The sequence below is a fragment of the Arachis ipaensis genome, chromosome B10 (genome assembly GCF_000816755.2).
Source record: "Arachis ipaensis cultivar K30076 chromosome B10, Araip1.1, whole genome shotgun sequence".
Taxonomy (NCBI): Eukaryota; Viridiplantae; Streptophyta; class Magnoliopsida; order Fabales; family Fabaceae; genus Arachis; species Arachis ipaensis.
The window spans coordinates 128,210,717-128,226,756 of NC_029794.2; the positions used below are offsets into that span (position 1 = coordinate 128,210,717).

Sequence of the window (16,040 nt, forward strand, 5' to 3'; positions counted from 1 at the left end):
TTAATAATTTTTAATACTATTTTAAATATATATTTTTAAAATTTTCAATTCAATAAATATACAATAAGAATATTAATTTTTTTTTTAGAAATTTGTGAGTTTTAATAAAATAGTTATATTTAACATCTTGAATTACTTCTTAGTTCTTAGATAAACCCTTTATTACATAGTCACTAGTCAGTAGGTTAAAAAGTCTGATTCACACATCTAACACGGAGCCAGTGGCCAATGAAAGAAACGGTTATGCCACGTGGCGTTCAGAGAGGAGTAGGGGCAACACGATAGCATCGACCACAGTGAATCCAATACGATACGATAGTACGATCCGAATGAGTCAAGTATGGAAAAATAGAAGTGAACACGTGAGAGAAAATCGAAATTTGAGGTGAAATTGAAAAAATAAATCTATTTAAATCGAGATTTTAGTTACTACAACTCTACAAGTGAGTGATCTCGTGTTTCGATGATTTTTCAACTCTAACACTCAAAACAGTGCAACAATCACACCTTCCATAATAACAATAATGGAGTAGAGAGGACCCAACCACACTCGTGACCAAGATAAGAAAGAAAGAAACAACACTCACTCACTCGCTCTCACATTCACACTTTCAAAGGAAGAAAATCTCACTCATTCACAGGGAGAGATTGAGATTTGGGGAAATGGCATCGCCATCGCCAATGCGGCTCTCTTCTGCGACGGCGGGTTCCATGAGAACCCAGGGGCTTCTAGGGTGCAGCTCTGTGTCCGGGATCATCGGTGCGGCTTCACGATCCTCAAGGTCGAAGCTCTTGATGATGCGAAACACCGCGAAGCTCAACCTTACGATGATGAGGAACAGGAGGAGCTCCTTCACGTTGGTGAAGTGCGTGTCCAGCAGTGAGGCTCCTCAGAAGCTGCAGGAGCAGGATCCACTTTCTCACGAACATGGTCTGAAAATCATTCCTCTCTCTCTCTCTCTCTCTCCTGTATTGAGATCAAATTCATTTTTTATTACTATTTTTGTTCAATAATTAGGACATGGAAATTTTTTGGCATCGGAAAGATTCTAATTTCGACAAAGTAGCCTCTGAATGAAAAGAAAGACATCCGTGGCATCCCCAAAGATCACAATTGCTGAGGATTGTTGAAATTTTGTGATCTTTTTGCGGGCCACATTTAGTGATCTTTTGTTATTTTGCGGGGGACATGAGTCCTTACTTTCATCCAAGGGACTTTTCAGAGATATTATTCCTCACTGTTTTGCATGTTACCGAAAGTTATCTTGCGTCTTCAATGTGATCCAATTACTCGTTTCATTTTATTGTTTGTTTCAGAAACTACAACTTCTCTGGGCTCCTTCACACCAGATGCTACTTCTATCGCATCAAGTATCAAATACCATGCAGAGTTTACTCCCCTGTTTTCTCCAGAGAATTTTGAGCTTCCGCAAGCTTTCTGTGCAACTGCACAGAGTGTTCGTGATGCTCTAATAATAAACTGGAATGCTACTTATGATTACTATGAGAAACTGAATGTTAAGCAGGCTTATTACCTCTCAATGGAATTTTTACAGGTTTGTCTAGACTCTGGCGCTTTCATAAAATTTGAACATTTCTGGCATACAATATTTATTTCCACGTAACATCCTATCTTGCAGGGAAGAGCATTATTAAATGCAATTGGAAATCTAGAGCTGACAGGTTCCTATGCAGAGGCTTTGAGCAAGCTTGGGTATAAATTAGAAGATGTGGCGGGTCAGGTGGGACATTTCCTACTGTATCTGTTTGTTCATATTTATTCTAAAATGTGGCATGTATGTTCATTCCACTCACATTAGTTGTCTCTAGTTTGACTCCCATCAGAATCCTGTAAATCAATATATTTAGATAAATAAACTGAAATGGTTTCAGTGAAGTGATTATTTTACTTTAAGAATGTCATATTGAAGTTTTCCTATTGCAGGGTCAACTGATGGATTTTTATGAAGTTCGCTTTTCTATATATATCTATTTTGGCAAAATGTTATGAGCTTGGTAGTCTTTATCCTTTACTGAGCTCCTATAGGCTATAGCAATAGGAGTAATCTGATTGAAACTTTAATGTTTGATTGCACTTTATTTCTTAGAGTTGTAGTAATTCATTTTGGTTGACCAATATTAGGAGCCGGATGCTGCACTTGGAAATGGGGGTCTTGGGCGTCTTGCTTCATGTTTCTTGGACTCATTGGCAACATTGAATTATCCAGCATGGGGTTATGGATTGAGATACAAGTATGGCTTATTTAAACAGAGAATAACAAAAGATGGGCAGGAGGAAGTTGCTGAAGATTGGCTTGAGGTATGTTGATAAGTTCTCCTGGCATATATAAAATTATAATATTCACATTAGGTTTTCTTTTCTGTTAATATGTTCTTTCTTTGCTTGTCACTTTGTGTAACAGATGGGCAATCCCTGGGAGATTGTTAGAAATGATGTTTCATATCCTGTAAAGTTCTATGGTCAAATTGTTTCTGGCTCAGATGGTAAAAAGCATTGGATTGGAGGAGAAGACATACTAGCTGTTGCACATGATGTCCCAATACCGGGATATAAAACTAAAAGCACTATCAATTTGAGACTTTGGTCTACCAAAGCTGCATCTGAAGAATTTGATTTGTATGCTTTCAATGCTGGAAAGCACACTGAAGCAAATGAGGCTTTAGCCAATGCTGAAAAGGTTTGCATCATGATGATCATGTATATATATATGACACAGACACAGCACACACACAAGTGACTTATGATAATATGGTGGATTTCTAGTTGATTGATCTAATTACAATCTGAGTGGAAGTTAACAAGGATCCTTTTAATGGTTTTGACTGTTTTCTTTTAAATGCAGATATGCTACATTCTCTACCCTGGGGATGAGTCAATAGAGGGGAAGACCCTTCGTCTCAAGCAACAATATACTTTATGTTCGGCTTCTCTTCAAGACATCATTACTCGTTTTGAGAGAAGATCAGGAGCAACAGTGAACTGGGAAGAGTTTCCTGAAAAGGTTGCAGTGCAGATGAATGATACTCATCCCACCTTGTGCATCCCTGAATTGATGAGAATCTTAATAGATATAAAGGATTTAAGTTGGGAAGATGCTTGGAATATCACTCAAAGGTATCTTGTCTTTTGTTTAAATTTATTTTCCGATGGGTTTTTATGATAGAATGCTATGATGTTATTTGGTCCACATAGCCAACTTTACTTACTAGGAAAAAAGCTTTTGGTTATATTTGTTTTTGTTTTGTTGGGAGGGGGAGAGAGGGGTGGTGATCTCGTCCCATTTTAATGTGACTTGGGTTTCTTGGTTGAATGTATCTATCTGCCACTGTGATCTAGAACTGTTGCGTACACAAATCATACTGTACTTCCTGAGGCACTAGAGAAATGGAGCTTGGACCTCATGCAGAAACTGCTCCCACGCCATGTTGAGATTATCGAAATGATTGATCACGAGGTGATGTTGAAATATTTGTATAAACTCATTTATTTCAAGGTACAGCCAATTGAATTATTGCTAATACTTCTTGTTTTACAGCTAATTCGGACCATAATCACAGAGTATGGCACATCAGATTCTAAGTTACTGGAAAAAAAGTTGAAGGAAATGAGAATACTAGATAATGTTGAATTGCCTGTGGAATTTGCGGATGTACTGGTTAAGCCTGATGAGACCATTGAACCTCACGACGAGCTTGAAAATCCTGAACAAGAAGTGGAAAAGGATAATAATGAAGAGGCAAAAGAGGCAGGGGAAGAAATAATTGCTAAAGAGGATGAAAAAGAGGCGTTGCTGCAGCCAGTACCGGAACTACCCAAATTGGTTCGAATGGCAAATCTCTGTGTTGTGGGTGGTCATGCTGTGAATGGAGTTGCAGAGATACACAGTGAAATTGTGAAGGATGAAGTATTCAATTCATTTTATCAGGTAAATGCATTATTGGATGAGACCCTGTTTCTAAATCATATTTACCCTTTTGAAAGCACAAACTAGCACATAACAGTCTACACTTCATCTATTACACAAGGGTAGAAATTTTTTAATCATGCTACTGCCTCATATAATGCTAATATTTTCTGCATTTTTCCTATTAAATTGCATATGTGCTGCTTGGGAAAAAGATGTAATACATACACATTCTTAATGATATGCATGTATTGCATGCCTTTAAAAGTTCTTCCTCCTTTTTCTTAGATTTACTCCACAATAAAGAAAAGCTGTTTAGGTAACAGATCTTGATGCCATATTTCTTGCAGTTGTGGCCTGAGAAATTCCAAAACAAAACAAATGGTGTGACACCTAGGAGGTGGATCAGGTTCTGCAATCCTGCCTTAAGTAAAATAATAACCAAGTGGATAGGCACAGAGGATTGGGTCCTGAATACTGAAAAACTGGCTGAACTACGGAAGGTAGTTACATTATTTAATTGTTCTTGTCTTAATACTGAATCCTTTCTTTTCAGAAATTGAAGAGGGACTCGCGTTTGTTTAATACTTGAATCTCTATTTTCTTATCATGAATGCTGTGTTTTTGCTGCTCCATAAATGAACAAATGATCTTGAATTTCAGTCAAATAAAGAAATTAAAATCGAAATACCATGTATTTGGTTGTCTTTTGTTTGGAGCAATGGAAATGATCTTGCTCCAGCTGTTTGTTCAATCTAAGATATTTGAACTTAGTGAATTATCTGCTGAAGCGTCATTGAATGAGGAGTGCTGTTTGAATCTGAATGCCTATGGGTCTATGGAGTCCATAATTCGCTCAACTTCATTAGGATGCCTGCTAATTCTTGATCTTGAAGGAGTCAATGTGGTATATTAATTAAATTTTATGGGAACTATATGAAACTAGTAAGCGGGAATCAAGCATTGCTTTTTCCAGCAAGTGATTTTTCCATTGCCTTCAAACTGCTATTTAAAGTCTTACGCATATTATCCTCAGTAATTCTGGCTGACTACACTAGTATCATTTATCAATAGTTTGCAGACAATGAGGATCTACAAAAGCAGTGGAGGGAGGCAAAGAGGGCTAACAAGATGAAAGTTGCAGCATTAATCAGAGAACGAACAGGGTATTCTGTCAGTGCTGATGCAATGTTTGACATACAGGTAATGTGTTTCCTTTAGGTATCCTTTTGGCTCCCAATTTTGAAGTTTTAAACATGGAACGGAAGTTTACAAACATTTTTAGGTGAAGGTAAAGTAAGTAACTTGAAAAAAATTATACATAAATGCCTTAAGGAATCAAAGTTACTGTCATTTATTTTTATATACACGACATTAGTCCTATATCAAATGCACATTGATTTATGATAGATAGAGCATTGTACTATTGTTTGATGATCCATGTAATTTGTCTCAGGTAGTGCAACAAGGTTTTGTCGTCGTTGTTGTTGGATAAAAAATTAATAAAACAGGTTAGGTCAATATATAGGAATAAGTAGGCTATGTTGTATATCTTGACAGGCCATAAACCCTGGTAAATAGAGCTCTATACACCATTATTTATGTATAATTCATAACCGTCAATTTCCCCTTTTTCCTTTTAATTAGTTAAAATACAAAAGAGTTTACTGTATATGGTTGTTTAACTCTTAAATTAATTGTTTTTATTTAGGTAAAGAGAATCCATGAATATAAGCGACAACTATTGAATATTTTGGGAATTGTTTACCGCTACAAGAAGATGAAAGAAATGACTCCCAAAGAAAGGAAAGCAAATTTTGTTCCAAGGGTTTGTATATTTGGGGGAAAAGCATTTGCTACATATGTGCAAGCCAAGAGAATTGTGAAATTTATCACAGATGTTGGGGCTACAGTGAATCATGATCCTGAAATAGGAGACCTGCTTAAGGTAGACACTACTTCATTTTCCACAAGTGATTTATTTATTTCTTCTAGTTGTATTTGTTTTGTCGAAGAGTTTATAGTGATATCGCTGATGAAGGTAGATTTATTCATTAACTAGTACTAGGCTTATCATCTATATCCAGAAAGTAATATTAAAAGCAACAAACTTCTAAAACGGTGTTCCCGGATCAAGAATCAAGCAATACTTAAAAAGTTTTTGTTAATTAAGTATTTCCTTTGTCCACCGTAATTATTAAGTTTGCCATCTGATCAAATTATACTTTGGTCTTACTGCATCATTGATGCCATATTTGAATGTAATTTTGTTATTATTAGATATCTAAGGCCCTATAGGAGAAGTGTTTGAGACTTGTTTTAAAAAAGGGACCTTTGGGAGAAAGAAGAGAACTATGATGCTGCAGTAGTTAAACCAAGTTGATACTTTGTTCTTTTTCTCTTTCTTTCTAGAGAGCACTTCTAGAAATTGATGACTTTTCTTAGCCACTAAGAGTGGTCTGGTGGTGAGGGATATGGGTAGTTCGCATGGGGTATTTGGTTCAGACCATATTGCTGTTAATATAACCAAAGTTAGGTTGACAACTTTCTACTTTGGTGTTGTGAGATCATTTTTTGGAATATGAGTTTGAAATATATTGTTACTTTTTTTTTTCCGTAAATCCATTCAGGTTATTTTTGTCCCTGATTACAATGTCAGTGTTGCTGAGATGCTGATTCCAGCAAGTGAATTGTCACAACATATCAGGTGATTATATTTTACATGGTTTGTCTTATTCTTTGGTTGCATATATTGGTTGCACTGATGATTATTCTAAAGCGGTAATAGTCAAATTAGTCCCTGAAAAATGGGTCATTCTCCAAAGTCGTTCCTGAAAAATTTTATCAATCAAACTAGTTTTTCAAAGATTACAAATTAGTTATTTTTGTCCTTCCATCACTCAGTAATAGTTTCCGTCAACGATTGATGATATAGAACGTTAGCTGATAGCGTACACAACACCTAGCATATCTAATTGGACGCTGAATAAATATGTTTATGAAAATCTATTAATTTAGTCTATTTTTCTAATTATATAAACTCTAATCCTAATATAATCTAACGATATTAAATTGATAGATTTTCATAAGTATATTTGTTCAACGTCTAATTGGATATGCTAGGTGTCATATATGATGTGAGTTAACATTCCATATCATTGATCATTGACGAAAATTGTTAATGGAGTGACGGAAGGACAAAAATTATTAATTTATAATCTTTCAATGACGAATTTGAAGAACGAGCCATCCTTTAAGGACTTATTTGACTATTAACCCTTATTCTAAACTAATATATAAAAACAATTAGCAAGATATTATCGCTCGCACTAATCTTTATTCGAATTTTGTCTTGAATAGATCTAGATAGAAAACATCAATTTGTTAATAATCATATGCACATCATATGCTGCTCATAGAAATAATTGTTTTTGTGCATGGAAAATTGAGGAATGCATCTTGATAGTTTATCTTTGCTGTTCCAGGAAATAGTTAGAATTTGACAGTGACAGTAGTATTACAATTTTTAGTTTATTTCCCTGCAAAACATTTGTGTTGCTAACATAGCCAAGTAATAATTTATGTCCCTTCTAGTACTGCTGGTATGGAGGCAAGTGGAACTAGCAACATGAAATTTGCAATGAATGGCTGCATACTCATTGGAACATTAGATGGGGCCAATGTTGAAATAAGGGAAGAGGTTGGAGAAGACAACTTCTTCCTCTTTGGCGCTAAGGCTCATGAAATTGCTGGTCTTAGGAAAGAAAGAGCTGAGGGAAAGGTTTGTCATGATATCTATGATATATGCATTTTACTTTCCATGGAATATATATTTAATGCAATGTTGCTTTGGATTCGCCCGTAGCACAATTATATAGTACGGAAAGTTCCGAACTTTTTTTTCCCCCCAATTTTGAGGAAACTCAAAATCCAATGGTAATAACCCAATAAGTCTTTCAATTCAGTTCGTTCCTGATCCACGATTTGAAGAAGTTAAAAAGTTCGTCAGAAGTGGTGTTTTTGGGCCTTACAACTATGATGAATTGATGGGATCCTTAGAAGGAAATGAAGGTTTTGGCCGTGCAGATTATTTTCTTGTTGGCAAGGACTTCCCCAGCTACATAGAATGCCAAGAGAAGGTTGATAAAGCATACCAGGATCAAAAAGTAAGTATAACCTCTTCATATTCTCTTATGAATTTGCTTAACATGGTAGCTATCAAGTTGATGAGTTATTTGTGGCAGCATGCGCCAATTCCAGAATCATTATAAGCTTGCTGATCTGTGGTGATCATAACTTAACAAGAGACACATTATAACCCCCTCATTATTGGTTCTTCATGCATCAACTTGTTTTGGCTGAACATCCATATACAACAAATTAATACATTTGATCTTACCTTTGTGATTAACTTTCATAAATCATGTCCGTGCCTGCAGACTTGGACAAGAATGTCGATATTGAACACAGCAGGTTCGCACAAGTTTAGCAGTGACCGCACCATTCATGAATATGCCCGAGACATTTGGAACATTGAGCCAGTCGAATTGCCATAGACAGGTCTCGTTTAATCAATAACATGGGTTGGTGCCACGCAGTCTTGATGATCATTACTCTCTCTAAGCAACTAGTACCGAAAGAATAAACATAATAGTTTTGTATAGAGGAGTCCTTAGATCAATTTCGATATGACTGGCTGTATCTCCAGTTTGTCCAAAAATAAGTCTGCAGTTATATAATGTTATGTCTATCTGTGTGTACTGTGTTGGGTGTAGCCCCAAAAAACTTTCAAGAGAGTATAGACCGTTGTTTAATATGGAAATATTAGATGCTACCGAAAAATAAATATTACGAAAATTAGATGAATTTCAATCTACCCTCAAGAGGCCCTATCTAAAGGAGATTTACTGGCTTCTGAGTTTTCATATAAATTGGTTATTGTTCTCATCTTGTATCTCGAGGGGAGGTAGATCCTTGTTTGAGCTTTGTCACAATAAGTGTGAAGGGGGCTTTTTTTATATAATTAAATATGCATAAAACTTTATTTCCCCTATATACGCACGGCAGGAAAGTCTTACTGAAATATGCAGGCTCAAGTCTAGGCCACCGCCCGCGAAATGGGATTCCTCTCCATATCAAGTGTAGTGCCCACGGAATGGAACAAATGTGCAGCAGGTTCCAAGTCAATTGCGGCGGGCACGAAATGGTGCAGGAGCCATTATGTGGCTGTCACCCATGAAATGGGGCACATCTGTGACGGCGACCACGAGTTGGCACCAATTCAACTGCAGCGCACTTGAGTTGGAACACTTCTGGTGTACTGGCCACGAAATGGGATCGTGGTGTGCCTATATAAACGCTGCTGGATCAACCACGGAAGAAGCCATTCTGTATCCACTCTCCTCCCACTCTTCAATATTCTCTCAAGTTCACAAGCTTCTTTCTCTCTTAAAAATTTTTTGGGTATTCAGATTGAGTTGTTTTGTATATGGCTTCGGAGAACGTGTATTTAATTTTATATCCCGATGGAGAAATTTCTCATACAACAGAAGGGATTACATTCGTTTGCGATGATCCATTATGGATAATGATTCCACCACAGACATCGTTGCAAGATCTGAAGAATCTGATTCTGGTTCATACTGGAATGGTTGGGAAAAAAGAAATCACGAAGCTGACTTACAGGATGCCGGTTGCAGTGGCCAACTCGTTTGCGTATCAAAAAATGCAGATAAAATCTGATCAGCAGGTGTCGATGATGTTCTCTTATCATCGCAGCATAGGTACCATATATTCGTTAGAGCTTTGCCTGAATATTCAGGATATTGGCGGAAGCTCGTCCAGTTCCAATAATGTGGATGGTGTGAGAAATCTGGGAGCGGCTGATCTTGTACCGGGGCCGGATACAAGTAGGGCCCGTAGTCCAAGCTTCAATGCGTTTGTTGTGCGGGAACAGAATGCAAATCTTCGGGAAGCGCGCCCCTCCCCTTCAACGTTACTTGGGTTCGATAGGCATGCCGATGTTGGCATTGGTGAAACTTCTGACGAGGATGACATTGAAGAATTCATTGGTGATGAGGCAGAAGCCGTTCCGGAAACGCAACCTCTGCATGGCGACCATGTGCCTCCAACACCTGTCGAACCGGTAGGTGGACGTGTATCCTCCAGCACACCTGCACACTACATGTCCCTAAATCTTGGAGCAATGCATTCGAGTAACGCAAAGGACAGACCTAGCAGCTACGCTCTGTCAGGCGAGATGGAGCTCGAGATTGGGTTAAAGTTTCTGAACCGGGAAACAGCGATGCTGGCAGTCAAAAACTACAACATCCGTAGGAGTGCAGAGTATAAGGTCGTAGAATCAGACCAAAGGAGGTATGTATGTCGATGCAAGCAGTTCGGTGATCGATGTTGTTGGATGGTACAGGTTGCGAAGACAACGTCTTCCCGATTTTGGAAAATTCGAAAATACGAAGGGCCTCATAGTTGCCTGGCAAGTTCGATGTCTCAGGACCATGCTCAACTAGATAGCAATGTGATCTGCCAGCACATATTCCCCATGGTGCATGCTGATGCGACTATTTGTGTAAAGGTGTTGCAAGGATCGGTAGAGTCAGCGTACGGGTACAAGGTGTCTTACAAGAAGGTTTGGCACGCGAAGCAGAAGGCAATCGCAAGGATCTATGGTGATTGGGACGAGTCGTATGACCAGCTGCGCAGATACTTCAATGCGCTCCAAGCCTTCGTCCCAGGTCTTCCTTGCAATTTACTTTCGTACGGTCTTTGCTCTTAGTTGTCCATTTACTCCTTAACAACTTTGACTAAGTAAAACAATTGGTTTGCAGGGACAATTGTTGACCTCCAAACGGTTCCGTACTATATCGAAAACACCCTTGATCGTGATAGTGTCATGTTTCACCAGGTTTTCTGGTCGTTCCCTTCATGTGTTCAAGCGTTTAGGCATTGCAAGCCGCTGGTCTCAGTAGACGGAACACATCTGTACGGGAAGTACGCTGGCACCCTTCTCATGGCCATAGCACAGGATGGAAACAACAACATTCTGCCCGTCGCTTTCGCCCTCGTCGAAAGAGAGAACATAGATTCATGGTACTTCTTCCTGACCAATTTGAGGAGACATGTAGCGACTAGGCCAGGAGTTCTTCTTATCTCCGACAGGCATGCTGCAATAAAGGCCGCCTTGGAGCGTGAAGGATGTGGCTGGGAACACAATGTTTACTGTGTACGGCATATTGCTTCCAACTTCGCAACAAGTTTCAAGAGTAAGGAAGCCAAAAGACACCTAGTTAATGCCGCTTATTCGAAGACGCAAGAGCAGGCACAGTACTACCTTGACTTAATTAGCAGCGAGGATCCCATAGCATCGCCACAGATGATGGGTTGGATACGAGGGTTGGAGCCACCTAAATGGCTGCAGCACCTTGATGAGGGCCGACGATATGGTCACATGACGACCAATCTTTCCGAGTGTATCAACTCCGTCCTGAAGGGCACTAGAAATCTACCCGTCTGTGCAATTGTGAAGTCTACCTACCATCGCCTAAATGAGTTATTCGTCGTCAAGGGTCGGCAAGCACAAGCTCAGATTGCAAGCGGTCAAGTGTTCTCACAGTTCCTGCAAAAAGTCATATTAGCGAACCGTGAGGGAATTTCTCAGATGCTAGTGACGTCGTACGATAGAGCCACCACCATATTCACAGTCGACGAAATAGCTGCTGTAGGGATGCAATCTCGGTTTAGGGTTAACCTTCAGGCTCGTAGATGTGACTGTGGTTACTTCCAGGCGTTACACTACCCATGTGCTCATGCTCTAGCCGCTTGCGCGTACTCGAGACTAGAGTGGGAACAGTATGTTGACTTGGTCTACCGGGTTGAGAGCGTGTTTCGGGTCTATGAAATGGAATTCCAGCCAATGCCGGATGAGGAGAGGTGGCCCTCTTACGAAGGACCACGTGTCCGTCCCAACCCCCTCCTACGACGCACACTTGAAGGACGTCCGGTGTCTACGAGGATTCGGAATGAGATGGACGAGGTTGAGCCGGGACCCGGTAAGCGGTGTGGCCTTTGCAGGCAACCAGGACATACAAGGCAACATTGTCCCCACGCTTCTGCAACCTAGAATGCCACCATTCGTGTTTATTGTATTTTGATTTTGGCAGTTATTTCAGTTTTCTTGTACTAAAGAATCGATGTTGTTTATTCGTGTTTTGTTGACTAAGGTTCGGTTTTAGTGCGTTGTTAATGTAAACAAACTAATATCATATTAAAAGAAAGTGCGATCGTTAATAAAAACACATGATGGACGAACACTACGAGTACATCAAGAACACTAAACGGTAAAACATACAACAACGAGCGAAAACAAGATAACTAAACGGTAAAACATATAGCAGATAACAGCTAAAAGAACGCTAATGGTGCTTGTGCCCCAGTCTGCCGCCTGTGCCACACGGAGGAGATCGAGTGTCCCGGCGGGGACGAGCATGATGTCCCTCGTCCTCGTCCAGGCTAACATCAGCCCCAGTGTAAGAAAGTCGTCGGCCTTGCATCTGCATAGGGTCGTAGGGTCGGAGTGCAGAGCCAGCTGTGTCCCCGATGGAGGTAGATCTCCTCCCCGCAGGCGCAGGCTGCGTGTCAGTGTCGGATCAGGGCAGGGCGAGTGCAATATCTGTTGGTGTATGCGGGGATGCTTGCTGAGGGATGAAATGGTCCAAACCGTCGAAAAACGAAGAGAAGTTTGTCCACCCAACTCTGTCCATAGAATCAATTAAGTCATGTGTACCTCCCTGTGATGAACCGCCAACTTCGTAGCTACTTTGATATGGCATAAAATGCTGAATGGAAGATGGCTGGGTAGGCTCCGCTTGAACAAAAGGTTGCAGGTAGTAGTAGTCCCCAGGAACTAGAGGAGGCTGTGATGGAGCATGGTAACCCATGTCTGGCTCAACACCGAGCCGGTCTTCCTCCGGTAAATCTTGCCTATCCTCCCCAGGGTCAGCATGTTCTTCAACTCAAGCCTCTGCCGCCTATTTCCATGCTTGGATCCGTAGGGTCTACCATGAAAACATTGACGAGCGTGCCATGAGGAGTAAGGACACGTGTCGGCTGCAACATAAGGTAGCAAGAAATACAACAGTTCAAATTACTCTATTAAAATTTTTAAAAATGGAAAATATTATGTCTAATAATCGCTAACAACAACAATCAGCTTAATGACGTAAACTAACCTTATGGAATAAATGTGCCGCTATATGATGTTCGTCCAACCGGTTCAAGTTCTCCTCTGCATTAACCCCTCCCCCACTCATATTAAAAAAAAAATTTTTCCCAGCACTGCCCTCCCAACCACCACCTCCTACCTTTTACCACTTACACAAATTTTTTTTACCCTATGAGCTCTTCAACCGTGCATGGGGTCCCCTCCCTCACAACCCTTTTATAATAGTCCTGGCTCCCTTCCCAAGTGTCTCCTGCCTCCCAACATGACCAATGCATGTGCAGTTGCTACATTGACCTCCTTTTCGTGGGCGCCAGTGACGAGGTCCTCCAATTCGTTGGCGCCGCCAGCAGCTTGGGCCAATTCGCATGCGCTGGCCCTGAGGTGCACCACCTCGTGTGCGCTGTCAGTGAGGTTGCTCCATTTCGTGCATGGCAGCAACGAAATGAAGAAAGCTGCTTTCCTGCACCATTTCGTTGGCGTCGGCCCTGAAGTGATGGCAAACTCCATTTCTTGGTTGTCGGGCACGAATTGGGCATGCGTATTTTAAGATTAGTTTCAATCGATGCGTATTTGGGGAATAAAAGCTTCTCATATATTTAATTAGATAAAAAAGCCGTGTGAAAGGCTTGTAAAGAGATTTTGGCACTCAGATTAAGATGTGTGGATGATTACAAAAACTTATTTTTGTATTTAAGACACTCTTTAGTTTTAAAAAGTCTTGGTGAAATAATAAAAAAGAATGTGTTAAAAATTAAAATTTATTAGATATCGTGTCATTTTTTCTTTCTTGATGTGAATACTAAACACCAATATACCTACAAAAGAAAAATCTTACCAACAATGGAAAACAAAGAAATAAAAACCAAGAAAAAAAAATAAGTTTTACTAGAAACTTGAAGCTAGCATAGGCCATTCTAAATTCTCAACCAATATGATAGTAACAGAAAAACAATTTAATAAAAAAGAAAATAGTTTCCTTGAAAATTTATAACAGCCATGTAATAATGAATATTTGGAGCACAAAGAACGGCAAAACATAGACCCTCCTCCTACATTCCCTGAATTTATACTCAACATCTATATTAAAGAAAAAAGTGTCCAAAAGATCAAAACAAAACAAAACTTGTAAAAATTAACAGCAATAATTGAATCAAACTTGTGCAGTGATCTGTTACTTTTAGGCCACAGCAGGCATGTCTTTGAGCCATGGATCCAGTGGCTTACCAATTGAGTACACAATGAATCCAATCTCACGAAGCTTATCCATATCCACAATGTTCCTTCCATCAAACACAAATGCTGGTTTCCTCATATTGTCATATATCTTCTGATAATCAAGATTCTTGAACTCATCCCACTCGGTTAGAATGCAAACACCATCTGCATCCTTTGTTGCCTCATACGCATCCCAAACCACACTCACCTTCTTCTCGGTTGTTGGGCTAGTTGGCTGCAGGTGGATAGGATGGTCCCAATCAAACTTGTTCATCCACAGATCCCTTTGGATTTGGTCCTCGGTCACCTGTGGATCGTATATGCTCAGTCGGGCCTTATCGCCAAGTAGCCCCTTGCACACATCAATGGCCGGTGTCTCCCTAGTGTCTCCAGTGTCTTTCTTGAATGCAAATCCCAGAATGGCAATCTTCTTGTTTGCAACCGTGTTAAACATAGACGAAACCACACGGTTCACAAACCGGCTTTTCTGGTAATCATTGATCTTGATGACTTGTTTCCAGTACTCTGCCACCTCCGGAAGGCCATTGCACTCGCAGATGTAAACAAGGTTCAAGATATCTTTCTGGAAGCAGGATCCACCAAATCCAACACTAGCATTGAGGAACTTAGGTCCAATCCTTGTGTCTGTACCAACGGCAAAGGACACCTGTTTAACATTTGCACCGGTAGCCTCGCAGAGGGCCGACATGGCGTTAACTGATGAAATCCTTTGGGCCAAGAAAGCATTGGCAGCAAGCTTAGAGAGTTCTGCAGACCACAGGTTTGTGGTTAGGATCCTCTCCTCAGGAACCCAATGAGCATAAACTTCCTTCAATGTTTGAATGGCCTTCTGGCCTCCTGGGGTCTCCCTGCCTCCAATGAGAACTCGGTCCGGGTTGAAAAGATCTTGGATTGCAGTTCCCTCGGCAAGGAATTCCGGGTTTGAGAGAATCTGGAAGTTGATACCCTTGGCATTGTGAGTCAGAATTTTTTCTATGGCCTCAGCAGTTTTGACAGGGACAGTAGATTTCTCAACCACAATCTTGTCTGACTTAGAGACGTCGGCGATCATACGAGCTGCACTCTCCCAATATGTCAAATCTGCTGCTTTGCCGGCTCCAAGACCGCGAGTCTTAGTTGGGGTGTTGACAGAGACAAATACTATGTCAGCCTCAAATACATGTTTCTCTACATCAGTGCTGAAGAAGAGGTTCTTGCCACGACATTGCTTTACCACACTGTCAAGGCCTGGCTCATATATTGGAAGCTGATCGCTGTTCCAGGCTGCAATGCGGGATTTAGAGATATCGACAACAGCCACCTCAATTGACGGGCACTTAAGTGCAATCACTGCCATTGTAGGACCCCCAACATATCCAGCCCCAATGCAGCAAATCTTCACCATTCTTACTTTCTGTATGGATCAGTAAAAGTACAGCAAAAGCCAATTCAATATCTTTTGTATCAAACTATCAATCATATGTTTTCTAGTACTAGCACAGCATAATTAGGGGATCGAGTAACAATTTTGAATTGTATTCCTCCTGGAGAACAAGGAGGCAAGACACAATTGCTTAGCTTCTGTCTTTATAATCCCAAACAATGTTATTTGCCCACATAAAACGTTGGTGTCCATTTAAACACCAATTCTACTACCATTA

General features: G+C 40.2%; 3 protein-coding genes across 4 annotated transcripts in view; 2 read left to right on the forward strand and 1 right to left on the reverse strand.

Annotated features, from left to right (window-relative positions):
- On the forward strand, nucleotides 430–8,797 carry LOC107622571 (alpha-1,4 glucan phosphorylase L isozyme, chloroplastic/amyloplastic). The gene is made up of 15 exons (XM_016324515.2): nucleotides 430–931; nucleotides 1,318–1,556; nucleotides 1,641–1,742; nucleotides 2,144–2,320; nucleotides 2,424–2,699; nucleotides 2,865–3,136; nucleotides 3,359–3,476; nucleotides 3,558–3,947; nucleotides 4,277–4,429; nucleotides 5,001–5,129; nucleotides 5,638–5,874; nucleotides 6,557–6,633; nucleotides 7,521–7,707; nucleotides 7,892–8,092; nucleotides 8,366–8,797. Exons 1-15 carry the CDS (start codon nucleotides 664–666, stop codon nucleotides 8,480–8,482), a joined length of 2,943 nt encoding a protein of 980 aa, XP_016180001.1. The 5' UTR covers nucleotides 430–663; the 3' UTR covers nucleotides 8,483–8,797.
- On the forward strand, nucleotides 9,415–12,063 carry LOC107621404. Its single transcript, XM_016323426.1, has 2 exons — nucleotides 9,415–10,678; nucleotides 10,772–12,063. The coding sequence occupies exons 1-2, from the start codon at nucleotides 9,415–9,417 to the stop codon at nucleotides 12,061–12,063; spliced, it is 2,556 nt and encodes an 851-aa protein (XP_016178912.1).
- LOC107623187 (UDP-glucose 6-dehydrogenase 1) overlaps nucleotides 14,117–16,040 on the reverse strand; it is a 2,939-nt gene continuing 1,015 nt past the window's right edge. For both annotated transcript variants that reach the window (XM_016325358.2, XM_021114910.1), the window contains exon 2: nucleotides 14,117–15,793. In XM_016325358.2, coding sequence (XP_016180844.1) covers nucleotides 14,342–15,784 — 1,443 coding nt within the window. In that variant the 5' untranslated portion in view covers nucleotides 15,785–15,793 and the 3' untranslated portion in view covers nucleotides 14,117–14,341. The remainder of the gene's footprint in view (nucleotides 15,794–16,040) is intronic.

Coding starts and splice junctions, on each gene's coding strand:
- LOC107621404 (XM_016323426.1), top strand. CDS start 9,415: ATGGCTTCGGAGAACGTGTATTTAATTTTATATCCCGATGGAGAAATT. Junction 10,679..10,771: donor GCTCCAAGCCTTCGTCCCAG/GTCTTCCTTGCA, acceptor ATTGGTTTGCAG/GGACAATTGTTGACCTCCAA.
- LOC107622571 (XM_016324515.2), top strand. CDS start 664: ATGGCATCGCCATCGCCAATGCGGCTCTCTTCTGCGACGGCGGGTTCC. Junction 2,700..2,864: donor CTTTAGCCAATGCTGAAAAG/GTTTGCATCATG, acceptor TTTTAAATGCAG/ATATGCTACATTCTCTACCC. Junction 3,477..3,557: donor TCGAAATGATTGATCACGAG/GTGATGTTGAAA, acceptor CTTGTTTTACAG/CTAATTCGGACCATAATCAC.